Below are 18,998 nucleotides of genomic sequence, written 5' to 3'. Positions count from 1 at the left end.
CTTACTTGAAATGTGCTTTGTTTGCAGGAGGGGATGGGAGGAGATGGGGATAACAGATTCTTGATGCATGAGACTTGTAGCAAAGTGCACTGAGAAAAACAAGTTGTTGTGGCCTCGGACAATCTGAGCTACATGTACAGATGAAGAGACTGACTGAGCAAATGACCCCCATAGCTGCTGAAGCTTTCCCTCTCCTCTATTCCCTCTCCTACCTCTTCCACTGGGTGCTGGAGGCACAGCACATGTGGGGATCTTTGCAAAAGGGGGCTGGTGCTGCTACATCGAGCAGTGTCCCGACTCCTTCAACTCTGAATCTAGCCCACAGAGCGCTACACTCAGCAGTTGATAGGCCACAACATAAAAATTCATATATGACCATGCTTCTTAGATGTGGATAACCCTCCCAAAGTCATGAGTGAACAGGGAGAAGGTCACTTGAATAAATGAGTGTCCCCAAAGCCTAGATTGCCATGATGTTAATGTGCAATTTATATGATAAAAAATGACAGTTTTACATCTCCCTTCCACAGGCACAGATAGCTACTGTGCAGAAATATGGACAGTGTTTTACTTCCTCTAGAGCGCTAAAAACATCATATGCGCATAACTGGGGGAAAAAAAAGGCCACTTATTTTTGCCAGATGTAGGTGCCTGAAGGTAAGTCTGAAATCCATATTTAGGTATCCATATGAAAGCAGATCGATTTTTCAGTGGTTTTGGGTAGCTGCTTTTATAGCTGTGGAAGCACTTTTTACTTTCAAAAATCTGTCAATTTTTATATTTCTGTTTTTACATGGATTTAGGTGATTTGAAATATATTTTGAAAACTCGCTGACAACCTTTATAGAACTGATTTTTTTATACTACCAAAGTTATTTCCCAGCAGTCTAACAAGAAATATTGAGCTCCTAGGTACATATTGCTCTGTGGATCTACAGAAGAGGTAAAACTTGCTAGTGATGTATTTCTTGCTCCCCTCAATACTATTTCAACCAGATAATGGAAACACCAAAAAAGTGTTGGACCAGCATAAATTTGAAAAGGCTTGAGATTGGTCCATAGGACTGGTGAAGGACTGGAAAAAAAAATACAATAATATTAATGTTAATGTTAAGCATGAAGGAGTTGTTGGTTACTACAGTAGTTTTGTTTCTACAGGGAACGCTTTTTGCAGTAAAGATATCTATTGAGATTTGCATTAAACTGCCAATTTTGTCCAGTTCTTGTGCTTTTTAGATGTTAATCCTAGCATAGCATTTGATCAGGTATAATATTATATGATTAAATTGTTCTATGAATTAGCTAGGGATGTCTAGGTAGGGCCAGACTGACATATGTATTTTTTCCATGCCTATGGCTAAGATTTTGGATACTAGTCCTGGTTGTGTATCATATCACAGAAATATTTAGCAAAATTATGTTAATAAAAGCATTATACTACAACATATTTTCTGTCTGACAGAGTTGGAGGCTTCTGAGAAAAAAAAAAATAAATTAAAAAATAGGTCCTCAATAAGGAAGTTAAAATACAGTGAGAGTGAATATAATTTTTTCTTTTTCTTGCAGTGTATGGATGCCTGGTAATACCTTTTTAAGCAAATTCTGTACATCCTGTTGGGATCAATTCAAACCTTTTAGCTATGTGCTTCAGACAGTACACGTCCCCTGTCCTTTAAGGAATGCCGCAACACTGAACTCAAAGCCATATGTACTGTCAATACACCTCAGGCTTGGAGGCTGAGCTCACACCTGCCCAAGGTGTTATATTTTCATGTCCTGTCCCTGCTAAGAGAAGGTGCCTGTCCGGGTACGTCAGGGGCTGAGGTACCAAATGCACCTCCATCTTAATTAATGTTCTTTGTGACAAGTTTTACGGATACCAAGCAAAACCTGATAAACCAGCCGAGCTGTGCTGTTAGGGGCAATCTGAGGGGTACAAGGGTCTGCAGCCAGCAAAGCAGGCATGCTGTGACATGCATTTCTGCTTTGGCATCTCGCTTTTCCTACCTGTTTGACACGACAGTCTCGACATATCCAGGTGTCTTGCTGTGTCAGTTAAAAGGAGAGTGATAGATAATGGTTGAAATGGGGTACGCTGTAAGTTGTCAACAACCGAACAGTTTCACTAAGATTGTTCTAGCTGTTCAGTTCACCAAGTTATTTTTTTGTATAGCAGTTAATAGGGAGAGGTCCATCTGCCTGGACTGAGTGTGTTGCAATCAGCTATTTTAACAGTACGCAGTTTCACAATGAAGTTTCATTTAAACATAAAAGAGGAAGCAAGTTCAGTCAGTTATAAAACCCCCTTATCTCCTAAGGGACTTCCTTTCTATACTTCTGTGCTATAGAGGACTAGAAATAAAGCACATGTCATCTTAGAAGTGTATTTAAAAAAGAAATAAAAACAGAACGTTGCATTTTGGGGTAGGACAGAGTCACAGGAAGCTTTAAACTGGTTAGAAGACAACTGATTTTCTATACCTGGTCAGCTGCTGGATCATTGGAGGTAAGAACTAGTTATAGCCTATGCATTATATAAATGTATGAAAAGGTTGCTCTTGCTTATCAAAGTGGCTCAGTTCTGTTTGAGTGGGACCACAGGTGGTAGCTGATAAAAAGAAGAATGTACTTTTCTTATTTGGAAAGCATGTGCGTGTTTGCAGAGTCTCAACTCCACATGCAGTTTCTGCTGCCCCAAAAAGTGATGAGAACACTTCAAAAGTGCCATCTTTACAGCTGTGGCTGCCTGTGATTGGTCTGCAATGCAACTTCAAAATATATATATACATATATATGTATATATATAAAATGATCCTCTTATATTTCTAAAGTCTATTGTAAAATAATACTAAAAATGTTTTACAGAATAGTTTTAAAGGGAACCTTGTCAGGTGTGTTGCTTTTAGCATAATTATGGTATTTTTACTGATCTTTCTGCAAATGTTAGTGTACTGTCCAAGTGATGTCTTGTCAGCGGAGAACTCTATTTGTAGATTAGAAGTAAAAATGGGCACCATAATAGATAAACATGAGCATCATATTAAAAAAAAAAAAGTTCATAGAATAAAAGCTGAGACTTTTTTGAAAACAAGATGATTCTAAAAAGTATAGAGGAATAAACTTTATCATTGTATTTTCCTGTTTCACAGCCAATTTCCTGGTTCACTGCAAATTCACAGCTTCACATGGGTGTACACACAGAATACGCACCCTTCCCCCTCTTTTTTATACTCTACAGCAGATGTAATTAATATTTCAATGCTCATTAGTGCACCATTTCCCTTGCTTCTCCTGGGAAACCCCTTCAGCCTTTTCTGTCTTTCTTGCTTTACCATTTATTCTCTTCACTTCTAGAAAGTATTTTCTCTTCTGTGAGTGCACATGAATTTATTTCCTCTTTACTTCAGCTGCTTAGATACCAAATATTTCAGTCCAAGTAGTTTAGTCATGACAGCAACGAACAGCTCATTAAAATAAACACAGAAATTCAGAAACATGAAATGATTTCCACCCCAGAAAGACATGAAATAAACATAGAAATATAATGTAGTCAAGTAATTCTTCTGAATGTGGAGCTCGATGCTTTCCTGCCTCATATTTCATGTTGCTGCTTACAGCTGTGGGGTATGAGATGTAAAACACTATCAAACCAGGTTGACCATGTCCTAAACCAACTTGTATGGGTATAGGTGATTAAGAAAACTGTGGAAAATGATAAACCAGTCTTGCTCTGTAAGAAGTTTCAGGGAAGTTGAACTGATAAAACAAACTTCGATGGGAAATTGTTTGAGAGCTCAAGAAGCTATATTTACCCACATACGGTTTTCATTGTGTTTTTATGGAAGCCTGTCCCCTCAGGCTCCACTTAAAGATACAACAGCACTCAAACATACAGTAAGAATTTATGTTTTCCCAGATGAAAGAAATCAGCTGCTCCTGAAGCTTACTGCCATCCATTTAGCATGATTGAAAATGGGTTGACACTTGTATAACAAGAACAACTGTACAGCAGACATAATGTGTTCTTGGGGAAGATGTCTCCTCATTTGCTTCCTTCAACCTGTCCTTCAAGGAGATTCCCTCATACTCTTGAAATACAGGATTAATATCCTCTCAAACCTACTCGTTTCCCCCAAGACAGCCCATATTCCCCCATGGGAGGGGTGCTCCCAGCTTTCCTGCATCTCTTGAACTGTTGACGTGTGAATAAAGAAGGTGATGTTTTCTTCTGCAGAAAGACCAAAAGATCAGAGTGAAGGGAGCTGTGGGGAGGGGCTTGTGATGAAAGAGCTGGAAAGAAACACTGGTGAAAGAGCCTCGGCACAGTCTCATAGGTCCCAGATCTTCCAGAGCAGCAGCAGCAGCAGCACAGAGAGTAAGTTACACAGGGTGCAGGTAGCGTGCAGGTGCACATGCAAAAGCATCTGTTAGCTCTTCTGCCATGGGCAAAGTGGGCCATCTCCTACCTGAAATACTGAAATACTAGCCACTGTTGTAGAATCCTAGAGCCACAGAACAGCCCAGGCTGGAAGTGACCTTGAAAGATCATCTGGTCCAATCTTTAGTGAGAAAGGAAGCCTAGATGAGATTATCTAGTACCCTGTGCAACTGCATCTTGAAAACCTTCAGCAATGGGGACTCCACCACATCCCTGAGGAGGTTGTTCCAGTCACCGATTGTTCTCACTGTAAAAAATTTATTTCTTACATTGAGACGAAACTTCTCCCAATGCAACTTGTACCCACTGCCCCTTGTCTTCTTCATGTGGCTCCTTGTGAAGGGAAAGCCTCTGTCCTCTTTGTAGCTGCCCTATAGGTACTGAAATACTCTGATGAGATACCTCCCCACTCAGCCTTCTTTTTTTCCAGAGAGGAGAGTCCTAACTCCTTCAATCTTTCCTCATAGGGCGGGTCCTCCAGCCCTTTGATTGTCTTTGTGTCCCTCCATTGGACCCTCTCCAGTCTGTCCACCTATTTCTTGAATTGTGAGGGCCTGAATCGGACACTCCAGGTGTGGCTTGACATATGCTGAGTAGAGTGAGATGTTCACATCTCTATCTCTACTAGTGGTGTCCCTGCAGATCCAGCCCAGGGATCAATTTGCCTTCATTGCTGCAGTGGTGCACTGTTGAGCCATGTTCAGCTTGTTGTCCACCAGAACTCCCAGGTCCTTTTCAGCAAGGCTGCTCCCCAGCCACATCAGATCCCAGCTTGTACTGGGCTTGTTGGTTATGTTGTCCCAGGTACAGGGCCTTGCACTTGTCTTTGTTAAACTTCATACTGTTATTGCTGGCCCACTCTTCCAGCCTGTCCAGGTCTCCCTGGAAGATGAATTTCCCTTCTGACATGTTCACCTCATCATGCAGTTTAGTGTCATCAGCACTACCTTTACCCAAGCCAGCCCTGGGCACTGGAGAAAACCCTTGTCAGCTGAGATTCAGACACAAAAGATCTGTGGCGTTCAGGCATTAAGGAAAGGTTAAACTCATCCATAACCACAGCTCACTGTACTACCTTCTTCACTCTCCTGATTTCCCTATGCTGGAAGCACTGAGGCTTCCTGGGCCCTGTTTCACACTAGCCCCACACTGGAAGGTGAGGTATGGGTCCTACAACATATGCAGGCTTGCTCTCCAGCCTGTCCCACTTGCCAGGTGAACTCTTGCATGCATGTCCTGCAGCCTGAGGTAGATCCCAAACCTCACTGAAGGGATCTGTCTGTATCTCCACAGACTGGAAAAGTGTCTCTTAAAATGGTGAAAAAATGCTACAGATGGATCTGCAGTGTTTGAGTTCCCTCAAGATAGGGAGACTGTCATCTATGGTCCCATCTAGTAAGTCAGCTAGAACTTAAGTTATACCCTGTGATAAAACTTGAACTCCAGCTACCAGCTGCACAACTTTAGTGCCACCGAGGGCCTTACTTGGGGATCTGAAAGCCAGACATACTCAAAACAAGCTTGTCTCTTCAATGAGTTTCCATCCCATCCTTTTGCAATGCAAAAGAATGTCCCTGTCCCCACTGAGCTGTGATCCCAGTTGGCACCACGTTCTTTCCATTGCCCCTAACAACTTTTCATCTTGCTCAGGTTTTTATGTAGGACGCGATTTATCATATCTCTTTGTGTTTTGTTTATCCTGAGCCAAAAACTCCCATTCCATTTGCCTGCTCCCAGACCATAATGTGAGGTCTTTATGCAAACATTGGCACCATCTCCAAGCTTTATAACCCAGCAAATTTGCTGCCACTCAGAAAATACTGGCAATATCACTGGATTCTCCACATGGCTTTAAACATTCATCCTGCCTTTAGGCTTTCTTCTGCTGAAGAACTGAATAAAAACCCCAGGCAGGGCATGTGAGTTTTTAAGATCATCTGACAGTGATAAAGGCTATATCAAACAGAAAAGACATCGAAACCAGACAGTCTTCTCTCTCTGTCTCCACTAGGCTTAGGTAAAATGGAGTCAGCTCCCATTTCCAGGAAAGCAGCCACACAAGGAAAAATCTCTTTGTCCGCCTTGTGTGCAAAATGCATCAGATCAGAATTGTAAAAAGGACTTTTTTTTTCCCTGTGCAACAAAAGTCATGCATTTATTTTCAGGAAGAGAGAACTGAAATTTGAATTTAAGGAGCATGAGACCCTAAAAAAGACATTAGATATAATCCCTGTGCACTTGGAATCCTGGTGTGTATGTGCCTCTGTGGCATGGAAGGGGGATTAAGAGAAGAGACACGAGGAAGTAGAATTAATGAAAACTGTCATCTTTATCAGATGTAATATATAAGAATTAAAGGTGACCTGATTGTGTGACCAGCCATTGGTAGTGATGTAAAAACAACTTGTCAGCGGTATATAATATATAATAGTACTAGGACCAGAAATATATGCATGTGTCTTTTGCATTCAGGCTCTCGACACTGCCTATCAAAACTTCAAGCATATTTCCTAGCAGAGCTGGGAATAGTCAGATTAGTGCAACAGCCCTTGCCCAGTTTGGAGGGTAAGCATGGAACTCATTCCACAAACTCCCGAGCATGATGGGAGCCTAATCTTTTTGGATTTGTCAGTTCTTTTCTTTTCTTTCCGCTCCTGCCTTGGACAGTGTGCTCTAAAACTCTTAAAATAAGTATTGCAGAATGCAGTGCAAAGAAATGAAACCAGTGGTTTCGTTTCCCTAATGTATCACCTTATGACAGAAACAACATAACATCTGGGTAGTAGGAAAGACAGAAGTGTCACATGCTACCTGAAGGCAACTGGCTTTGCGTACATTGGTCAAGCAGTGAAAGGACCATATGTTATATTTACACTCATTTCTCAGAATCCACACTAAAAACGAGAATAGGAATAAGTGTGTAACAATCCCAGGTTCAAGCTAGCCAAAGTCAGTGGTGGCTTTGCAATAAAGCCACCAGGGCCATGGATGACTGGGGGAAGGGAACAGCCTTTGCACTGCGAAAGGGGTGGAACAGAAGCAAGAGAGAGGAGCACGAGCTGATAACCTGAGTCACTCCAGCATTTGGCTAAGATTTCTGTAGTGGCACCTTAATCACAGCTAAAACCTGAAGCAAAACAACAACAGCATACTGCAAGGAAAACCAAGCCCCAAACATGTTTGATTGTAGTTTGTTTGTTTTGTGGTTTTGTGTTGTTGTTGTTTGTTTTGTTTGGTCTGTTTTTTTTCCCCTTTTGTGTAAATGTTTTCATTAAATATTACCTGCCTGTGGGAAATCTCGCACAACTAGCAGCAGCAGAGAGGATCCAGGGCAACCAACCCAAGTGTTTAGACACATTGAATTTCCATGAATATTTCCTTCAGAAGGAAGTTTATTTTCTCACCAGTGTGAAAATTTTATCACTAGTGTGAAAATTATTTTATTCTGCCCCACCAAGGAAAGTCTTTTGTCATGCTGTCTACTTCTTAACATCTGCGTAAAGTCTATATCAATGCTTAGACAAGATTTAGCCAACATTTATTATTAGTGCAGCATTTTTCACTAGCAACTGTGACACCTGAAATACTTTACTAAGAAATAAGAGTTCTTTCACTCTTGGAAAAGATAAATCGAGCAGGGAACAGCAACATGGGGTTGTGCAGTGTGTGCCAGAGAGATGCCACCTCCCCATTCACAGTTTATGGGAAGATGTTCCCATTCTGGTGCTCTGTCACAGTGGGTGTTTGGAAATAGACAGGCAAACTGTCAAGTTACTGAGACATATGTTCTTATCTGCAGAGACAGTATCTGTTAAGGATTAAAATTATATAATTGGATTAAATAGTACATGAAGAAACGTGTGCTATTAAAACAAAGACAAGTTGTTTGTTCTTCTGTCACACAAGATGTTTTGTACTATAGAGAGATAAAAACAAAATTTATTTTAATTCAGTTTTACATAAGGTTTACTTTCTCTTTGCTGGACCACACAATTTCTTTCAGACATCTTTCCCATTGATTGTCTCCCTGACATCTGTTAAATATAAAGACACAGAGGTGGATTTAAGAACAATTATGTGGTAGCAGAGCTGCAAAACATTGGACAGAACATTTACTGATGTGCAGATGCATGTGTGTCCTTGCTAACGAGTCCTGTCTTTCATTGCTAACGTGTCTACGCAGGTTTGAGACTGAGAGCGGAGAGAGTGACTGCTGGAACCTGATTGTGCCTTTGTAGAAATGCAATGGAAACTGATGTCAGAGCTGGTAGTACTCACGACTAATCCAACAGAGAAGGAGCTGGAGTGCTTCTGAAATGTGCACTTTCCTATGCATTGCACTGGAATATGTCTCTTAAAAAGTACACTGCAGATTTCTACATCTAGGGTAGTCAGTTTAAGATCCTTTTATAGTAACTGAACAGTGATAAGCGGTTCTAGGGCACAATTCATCTTGTTTCAATTTAGGCGTGTAAAACAGGCCAGATGAATCATGCCTCCAGAAAGCCTTGCTGGTGTCACTGACATTTTCATGTCTAAAATTTAGAGACAATTAATTCTATCCTGTTCAGCACGCAGAAGTGCAAAATGCTATTTTATGATCTGAGTTTTTTTAATAAAAAAGGAACAAGACCTACAGTCATTCATTAGTCTGGAACAGAAGGGGTGATATTCTCAATATGAATCTCAAATCAACATAGTTCTGAAGCAGCTGACAAACCACACACAAAAAAAGTTGCTTCAAAACCTATGAGAAAAAGGGGGAAGCCCCTCAGGTTCTTACTGAAGTCAAGGGCCAAATCATACATATCTAAGTGTAAGCTATTACAGCAACTATTATGGCAAGAAACCACTTCTTGTTCCTCTCTTCCCAATTCACTCGCTGGATGTATTGGACATGCCACACATTACTGTATTATACAGGACATTTTTTGATGTGATTGAGTTCGCAGCACAACAGAGAAACTAGCTGATCGCTTTGCTCATTGACCCAAGTCCTTTAGAAAGACAGAGACACTCTTGCTCATGTCCACATTGGAAACATCCCTCTGCAGCTAGCAACAAGCCTTGTGAGCGTCATCAGCACTCAGTGAGTTTGCAATGAAGTAACAGTTTGCTCTTGTCGTTTTTTCTGTCTGCCAGTGGTTCCTTTCCTTCAGTGAAGGATGCTGTCAGAAGGTTACCTTTATGGAATCGCCTACCTTTGTGAAGACCTGAACCCTGAGCTCTACAGCAAGAGTTCAGCTGAGGAAGTAGTGTATGAAATGAGGTCCATTAGCTTTTCTTCCACGGACGACGCACAAGGAAAAAGCCTCCTTCAGAGGTGCAGATCTGTGGGCAAGTGCCTCTCCTCAGTCTGCTCTAGAGGCAGCAAGCACAGCAGAAAGCAGAAGGATAATCCCTTGCAGCCCACACAGCACCCAGTGCCTGCGGACCAGCCATCTCCAGCTGTGAATGCCTGCGAAGGAGTGACAAGAAAAGACACATACCTGGTTCCATCTTCCTGCAAAAGCATTTGCAAGAACTACAATGATTTGCACATAGCCGGAGACTGCGTGGTGCCAATTAGCTCAGTCACGACAGGCTTTACCTGCGACAGCGGCATAGGCCCCTTCTTGGAGTCCTCAGAGATTCCGCCCCCCATGGAGTCCGTGAGGGTCCCCCCCTCCAGCGACACCATCCGCAAGCCCGCCCAGGGCTACTCCTCATGCTGGCGGCTGGCAAGCTTGGTGCCCCACCAGCAGCCCCTCTCCGACTCAGCCCTCAATGACTACCTTGAACAGAAGCTGGTGGAACTGTATAAGCAGTACATCATGGATAGCGTCGCCAACAGGGCATCCCCGACTCAGATCCTAGCCTCAGAGCTTATCATGACTAACGTAGATCAAATCAGCATGAAGATATCACGGGAGAGGAATATGGAGACCACCAAGGCCAAAGACATTGTCATCAGCCGCTTCTTACAAATAGCCAGTGGAAAAATATCTTCAGAAATGAGCACGCCTAGTCTGCATATTTCCCAGTATAGCCACACTAATGCATAATATTTGAATGCCTGGTTTTATATTCTGCAAAGTCAACTTCTAGTTTCTTAAGACATTTTTCTGCTTCATAAAAATGCATTTACTATCTACCACTTAAATCTTCCAGTACATATTAAATAAGTAAAAATATCTGTTCTGTGCAGCCCTCATTGTGAAACAGATTATCTACTTTTTTATTAAAAAAAAAAAAAAAAGTTTTTCCCTAAAGGTTTATTTTAGTGAGCCTCAGACATTTAAAAAGTTTAGTAGAAAATTTGCCAAGAGCATATGACAGTGTTTGAGGTGCTCTGGTGTTCACTTTGTTCCTCATGCTTGACATATCATTTCAACTTTCCTCTGTCTGGAGTCAGGGTGAAGAAGACTTGTGCCCATGAAAGCACAAGCACAGTGATCACAGAGCCACAGAAATCCAGAATTTAGGATGTCATCTAGTTCATCTCCGTGCCCCATACAGCTTTACTTACGATATCCCTCACAGAAGTTTTTCACAATTTGTTCTTAAAGATACCAAGTGATAGACATTTATGGTTTCTTCTGTGCTAACCCTAATTATTTAGTTGGTGTCTTCCTGTTCAAAAGTTACCATCCCTTTTTGTGAAGCAAAAGCTATTTCCAAATAGAATTCATCAGTAGAAGAGTGCATGTATACAAGTGTGTTTTGCACTGAACCAGACTATTATGATGGATGCTGGTGGCCTGTGATGGCAGACACCACCTTTGCCAGCTACTAGCAGACCTGCAGCTGTGGAGTGGTTGTGTAGGGACAGCAATGAAAACAAAGGGGGAGGAGGATGAAGAATTCACCTTTGTTAAGAGAATTGCACATTGAGAAGTACAGGCTAATCTGAAATCCATTGGATTAATGTCAACAGTTCCCTTGAACGCAGAAGAAAAGCTGACCCGGACTGCTCAGCAGTATGGCTAACCCCTTCTTTTGATAGAATCATTGCTCTGTATCACAGGTCAAGGTCATTTGAACCTGAAGTATTTCTAGTAGAAGGTCCTCTTTTGTAAAGTTTCACTAAGTCTTAAAAAAAAATTTGGAAAAAAGGTAGAAAAAAATAGCTGCCTTGTAGGCAAGGGTGGTTACCGAGTCTGTATAATGTATAATACATTGTCAATGCCAACCCATAATTGGTTGAGTTTCTAAGTATCAATATAATATAAATACTAATTTATAATAAATATTTATAAAATGTTTGCATGTTTTTTTATTCCACAGTGTTGTTTTGGTCTTTGTTCTCCTCTCCTCCTCTCCTCTCCTCTCCTCTCCTCTCCTCTCCTCTCCTCTCCTCTCCTCTCCTCTCCTCTCCTCTCCTCTCCTCTCCTCTCCTCTCCTCTCCTCTCCTCTCCTCTCCTCTCCTCTCCTCTCCTCTCCCTCTCCTCTTTCAAAAACAAATGTAAAGCAGTAAACATGGCAGTCTTTCCACACAGCTCAGTCTATTTTCCTGCTTGTGCAATGAAGGAGTATCCAAAAAACAGTTGTCACAAGAACGTTTGATGTGTGAATCCAGAGACTGCACATCTGTTGCCATAGCAGCTGACCCAAATACTATTATTCAGCACTTCAGGATAGATAATTTCTGGTTTATAATATTTCTAGACTGTGGTCAAATGCAATTTACAAATAGGAAAAAAAATGTTATTTTTCAGAGAAAATAACATTCATGGTAATACATAGGCACAAACTTGTGTTCTGCGTGCAAAATCCATTACCAGTACATGTCTCAAGTCAACTCTGCCAGAATAATGGGAATGTATGAAAACGGCTTACAGAGGACAGCAAAACTGAGCAAATATAGTAATTTTTGTGTCCTACATATACAGATTCAGGCTTTTCAAAACACAGGTTGTTTCATGTTTTTTTTGTTTTGTTTTGTTTTGTTTTCCATGCCTATTGACATTCACATCACTGGATTTTAGTAGCAAAATCTGTAGCAGAAAGCAACTTCAGAGTTGAATGCATAAATCAATACCCTCCCTGAAGGATCTGGCACCTTCATCAGAGAACATGACCCATTCTTGCACTCAACTCTGCCCACTCCACAGACCGCATACTGCGTGAACAAAACAGCATTTGATCTCCCATTACTCAGAAATCGAGACTGTAATTTTCCTGCCAGCTGGCAAGGCTGTGACCATGGCCTGTGGGCAGCACCTGCTTGCCATGGCCTCTCTTCTCAGAAGACACGTGGTAAACGGCACAGGCAGCTGGAGAACAGGGGCTGAGAGGTCTACCCGGACCCACCTGAAAACCTCTCCTTTCCTGGGCTCACCTGTGGGTGCTGTGTCAGGGGCTGCAATGAGAACCAGGGGTTGGATACCCAGAGGATGGTGATCTTATAGCAATGCACCATGGGGCAGTGGAGGAAAAAGACACATCTTAAATATACAAAAGCATGGCTGGTGCATTTAGAGGGCATGTTTGATATTTACATTTGATTAATTGTGGAATCATAGAATCGCTTAGGTTGGAAAAGACCTTTAAGATCATTGAGTCCAACTGTAAACCTGAAACTACCCAAACCACCTCTAAACCATGTCCCTAAGCACCACATCTAGATGTCTTTTAAACACCTCAATCAACTACAAATTATTCCATTTCCATGCAGCTTTCTTCTAAGCAAATTACTTAATATAATCATACCTACTTTCAAGTAGAGTTCTTATAATACATTGTATTGTCAGACTGGCTTTTCGAATTTGAACCACGGAAGGGTCATAATCTTTGCAGAAGCTGATTTATTCTGGAAAGAAAGCATCAACCACTTCCTCCCCACATGAAGTTATTTGCTTTTCCCTGCTCAAATATAAATCCCCATTTCATTCTGAGCCCTGGAGTGTACCTGCTTCTCATGTGACTTACATACCAGCCACATTCCATTATCTGAAGCAGTACCGTGTAACTTTTGGATTTAAAGGCAGTTTCTACATAAACAAACAGCTATTTCTTACTTTCCACTGGGCTCAGCTGAAAGTTAATTTATATCTCTGTCCTTCCTCCATATTAAACTAATCTTCCTCTGCACAGGTACCTCTCTAGGTGTGGCTATTTCATGCTAAATGCACTTGGATAGCAATTAGGCTGCTATTAACATGAGTCAGGTTGTTATCTAAAGCGATTATCATCTTCTCTCTCCTTCTCCCTCCCCTCCTCTTCTGCCTCAGGGTCAAACGTTTAAAGAGAGAGATACTGATTTTTTTAGTAGCACTGTTAAATAACTAATTTTTAGCCAGGGGCGTATTGTTTCTTGACAGGAGCTTTTCAAAATGCTGATGGAATTCCGCTGGCTGGGTAGTGTGTGCTGGAAATTCTGCCCTTACAATACTTCCTATTAACATGGCTGTTTTAATATGACTAAGAACACGTAAGAAGGCAAAGATAATTGTAATGAAGATTTCAGTAGCTGTTTGCTTGACATTTTGACCAACTGTTAAGAAACTAATCTCAGAAGGATAGTTTATAACCACCTTCAGCATGCTGTAGCAGATTCCCTGGGCATTTTTTCACAGAACATATTACTCCTTACTGATAACATGACTATAGCACCTAGGAGTTTTGTTGTTTATACGTAGTGTAACTGTGCCCCCGAGAGTCCAAGCCCATCACTGTGGCAGATGAACACTGCCTGCGTGCCTCCAGAAAGGCTGTGTGTGTGGTGTGATGAGAACAACCCTTGTCAGAACTGGGGGGGAAAATAGAGGGAAAAGGAAGTTGTCAGATTTGTTTCAAACTGTAGCTCCTGCATTTGGGTTTAACCCCTTTGCTGGTTCTGATTTCTTGTCTGTACCAAGAAGCAGTGAGGGGAAAAAAAAAGGGATACAAAGTGCAGGCTGGGCTTTGTGCTGAATGTTAAAGTGAGCATTTCATGCTCTGTTTGCTGTGTTCAGATGAAGGCAAAAAGCTAAGCACCTAAAGCTGAAATAAGTTCTACAGCGCTGACTTGAGCTGGTCATATTGGTGGGGTTTCACCTGAGAAAAGCTGCTGCAGGGCAGGAGCAGGCTGGGACCTCTCAGCACCAGTGGGTTTGATGGAACAACCTGAGGTTCAGCTCATTCCCCTTCTACTGGCCTTTCAAGAGCTGAAGGAGTGAGGAGCTATTTAGGACTATCCCTTCACTGAGCTTCTTTCTACCACAGCTTTCTCTCAGAGATAGGACCTGCTGAGGAAGTAACCAGCTGTAGGTATAAGTGGCTTGAGCAGGAGGGGAATAAAGGGACTACAGAATTTATTACCATGTTTATCAATCAGAATTGTTGTAAAATACCTTTGTTACTAGTGTAGATGGGCAGGCATTCCTTGTTCTCACAGATTCAGGAGGGATGATAACTGATTTAGGGAGATCACCACGTTATGGCGATGACTTTAAACCAATATCAAGATATGAAAGGCCTGCTGCACTTTTGCTAATTGATGAAATTAGTAACTTGCCACAAATCTAGTAAAATGGAGCCTGTTGGACTCAGAAAGGCTCCTGTGTGTCTAGGACAGCTGGTGGGTGTTCACTTGGTGCCTCTATGATGTTCACAGAAGCAAACCGCCTCTGACAGACTGATATGAGGACTACAGACAGTACTTAGAAGGGGTGGGATTTTTTTGAGCTGCATTAATTACACAGAGCATGGACACATCAGGTGGCTTAAATCAGTGTATTGACATCTGGTGTAAATGGGCAGGACTGTCCTCTGGTTGTTGGACCTATGGCAACTAACATGGAATGAGACCAAGTTCCCAAGACATAGCATGCCAGGTAAAACCATCACTGTCTTAGAAAACCACTTAAGGTTTAGGTATGTATAGCAAAAAATGACTAATGTGTAAAGGAACAGAATTTTAGGTGAAAACAGAATTATTCTGTGCATTGCAGCATTACTTCTGCTTTTACCGTACTGGGAAGATTTGGCTTGCTTTCTCCACAGCATTAATGCTGACAGGATTAGGGTGACTTTTCAGAATACTAAGCAGGCTTTCTATGCACTGAAGGCAACAAAGTTCCCGAGGCTTATTCCCAGACCGTCTTGCATCTCTTTTGAAGCAAAAGTTGGATGAACTACCTTGCCTGAAGTGAAAAATCCCCTCAAGGAATATTAACAGTACCTCATTTCAAATTAACATCTGATTATTACTGAACTCTATGCTGCCATTCCCCCCAGTGTTATGCTCCCACTTTATCTTTCCACAAGGCTGGTCCTGCCATGCCAAAACCTCCAGGACTCTCCTGAGGTTTCCCTCCCTCCTCCTGCCATACTACCCCTACTTGGTGGTTTTACATGCCACACTTGACCTGCTCCTGTGTTCTCTAACCTCCTCTTGCACCCCTCACAGAAGGTGATCCTGGCTCCCCTGACAACCAGGAGAAGGATCAGTGAGGTGGCACAGCTGGATACTGAGCATCTGGAGACAAGCACTGGCAAAGGGTGAGGATGGTGGAGAGAGATCAGAAGGGCTGGAGGTGGCCGCAGAGTCCCTGTGGCAGAGATGAGGGACCCCGGCAGAGACAGAGGAGCCCTCACTGAGTGGGGTTTGTGAAATGTTCTTGGGGATGGCGGGGAGCTGAGGAAAGAGGTTTCACAATTTTCCTCATGAAGACAAGTCTGAGGGACGGCAGTGTTTACAGCCACTCTCTGGCTGGAAGGAGCACCTCTGTATTTAAAAATCAACAATCTTGCCAGCTCCACCTGTGGCATTTTTCAGCCTTAACGAGTTGTAGCATCCAATACGGTGTTTCATTCACTTCCTCTGCAGCCATGGCTGAGCAGGAGAGATCATAGAATACCAGGTTGAAAGGGATCTCAAGGATCATCTGGTCCAATCTTTCTTTGCAAGAGCACAGTTTAGATAAGATGGCCCAGTACCCTGTCCAGCTGAATCTTAAAAGTTTAAGTGTCCAATGTTGAGGAATGCACCACTTCCCTGGGGACATTATTCCAATGGCTGATCTCATAGTGAAAACTTTCCCTCTTTTGTCCAATTGGAATCTCCCCAGGAGTAACTTGGTGAGGGACCTGTGGCCAGGCTGGTGCCTTAGCGTTTGCACCAGACAGCCATACATCAGCACGGATCCTGGTGCCATCTGGCTCATCTCTGACTGACAAACAGTTTTGTCCTTTGATAACCTTTTCTTGCTATACGTGAAGTGGAATAGGAGAGCTCTCTTAAGAGCAAACAATGGGAAGGGAAAAGGTGTGAGGCACAGAGCCAGGCTGTGCAGTGGCTTTTTTCCAGATTCATTTTGTGTAACCACAGCTAGACCTATGAGAATAAAATAGTAGATGACAGAGCTGACTCTGGTATTTTCATTGATACAGTTCTCCAGTTTTCATCTTTGCACACAAACTGCCTTGCCTAAAAGTAGATCCTGCATGGAGTGTAGTGGTAGGACAGAAAAAAAGCCAGTAATGATTTTAACAGCACCATTCTAACACAGTTGACAAATTCCAATACTTTCCTAAATGAAAACTTTTTGTCAAAACAAATAAACATGTTAAACATGTTAGAGATAGACTTAGCAGCAGTAAGATCACCAGTTTTAAGAAAGAGAGGTTAGAGGTTTTCAGTTCTGGCACTTTAAACCAAGTAATCTGAAGGTGTTATTGACCTATTTAGCTGGCTGAAGTGTCACTTCAGAAGCACAATGCTTGAATAAAGAGATACAGCTGAGAAGTTAAAAAAAAAATCTACTGAGCAGTCAGTTTTTCCATTAATAAGGTCATATTAAAAATGCACAGCCATGTTCCTTAAAGTCAGGATAATTCAAGCAGAAATTTGATTATTTGATTATGTGCACCTACAGTTTCTTATTTTAAAAGAGCATAATCTAGCAGGTAGGGAAATGTTAGTCTATCAAAAGACGTTTTCCAAAAATCAACCCAGAAAAGACCAACAACTGATCCTAAGAGGGCCTAGGCAATCACAAATCAGTGTGAATTAAGTGGTGAGAATCAGAAAATATGCAACATAATTTCAAAAGTGGCTCCTGCTTGTGCATCCATCGTTGTGAGACAAAAATGAATCAGGAGTCGGTGGAGGGGATAACAGCTCTTGCTGTGCCTCAAAGATTATTTTTTGCTGCTTCACAGATGAGAAACATCTAAATTGTACATCTAGAAGCATTCATCTCTAACTTCTCATTACTTTAAGAAATGAATCAAAGATTCCTTATTTTGGCAGCATGTGGCAGCTGACATCCCTTTGGTGTTCAGAGACCACAGCCAGTTTGTGGTACCGAGCCCCTGTGCTGCTGTCTCACTCAAGCACATAGAGCAGGCAGTCCCTCAGGGTGCTGTGTCCTCCCTTGTCTGTGTGCATCACTGGAAGTCATGGAGGACCCCCCTGCTTCATGCATGCACGTCTTGTGCACTCTCCTTTGCCCTGGCTGCCCTGCCCCTTTCTCACAGCCCCTTTCCCTCAAAGTGCTTTGCCACCTCAGCAGTCCCACTTGTTGGGTGACACTGGCGTATGTTGCTTTTAGTCCCAGCAATCCTGAACCTTTCTAAAAAAAACCTCTGTCACCATAAGATTCGTGGTATATTCCCAAGAAGCTCCATCATGCTTATTGTCTCTGGCCCTCAAGCTGAGAGATGGGTGTAATGGCAAATAGGGAAGGAACAGGCAGGAACAGATGAGAGGCAGGATGAGCTGGCAAATGCAAACAGCTGGTGAGGATACCAGCATTACTTCTGCATTTTCTCAAGCCCATACTGACTCTTTTACTGTCCTGCTTTTTGGGTAGACATTCACTTTCTTCAAATACTCTTCTTTATAACTAGGTACGTGAAATTCCAGGGTCCTGCTTCCAGTGCCTCTTTCCAGATGACACTTACCCGTCTTTTAGACATCTTCTGAAATCAAGGACGAATTTCCACACTCAACATATCTGTTGCTCAGAACAACTTCTGTCTAATATTCATTGCTCACATTTACCAGACACCGCACGTCACTGCTTCCTCCTCTTACCCTTGCTACTCTATGCATATATCAGAAATGCTTCATCTTCCTTCTGCAGAGAATTTGGACCTGCCCAGCTTCAGCCTCACAGTAGCCAAATTTCTTCTAAGACTATTCCAGCCCAGATCATAAAACCTGTACACTCAAGGCCGTATGAAAATTATTTGGAAGCATGCAACTCAGATTGCTATAAAGACATTCAATTTCATATGAAGCTGCACAGTTCAAAAGAGACAGCTATGAGACTGAGTGGAATGGTAGAGAGCTATTTATTAGAAAAGAGAACCAGGGGAGGTTGTTCTTTAATTCACACAACTACTTTTGTTTTGCTTCAAACTAGGTTCTAAAACCCACAGTGACAAGTTTATAGCTTAAAATCCAATGAGGCCATCAGCTCATAGTAAACAGTTGCTTCATCAACTTCTCTTAGCAGCCTTGACCTGTGAGCACTTATTTAATTTTATTTCCTCTGGCCTTACCATTTTCTTCTTTTACTTTGCACTTTGGATATATCCCTTTGGCCTTGGCAACTTTTAATATGCGCTCTTCTTTGAGATAAGGCTATTG

At 42.0% G+C, this 18,998-nt stretch overlaps 1 protein-coding gene across 1 annotated transcript; it reads left to right on the top strand.

Moving 5' to 3' along the window:
* Positions 1-9,603: 9,603 nt before the first annotated feature.
* On the top strand, positions 9,604-10,482 carry TASL (TLR adaptor interacting with endolysosomal SLC15A4; the record flags this gene model as incomplete). Its single annotated transcript, XM_080363309.1, has 1 exon — positions 9,604-10,482. One exon carries the CDS (start codon positions 9,604-9,606, stop codon positions 10,480-10,482), a length of 879 nt encoding a protein of 292 aa, XP_080219435.1.
* Between the last annotated feature and the right edge of the window lie 8,516 nt (positions 10,483-18,998).

This window comes from Nesoenas mayeri, assembly GCF_963082525.1.
Source record: "Nesoenas mayeri genome assembly, chromosome: 1".
Taxonomy (NCBI): domain Eukaryota; kingdom Metazoa; phylum Chordata; class Aves; order Columbiformes; family Columbidae; genus Nesoenas; species Nesoenas mayeri.
This window is presented reverse-complemented; position numbering and strand designations above follow the sequence as displayed.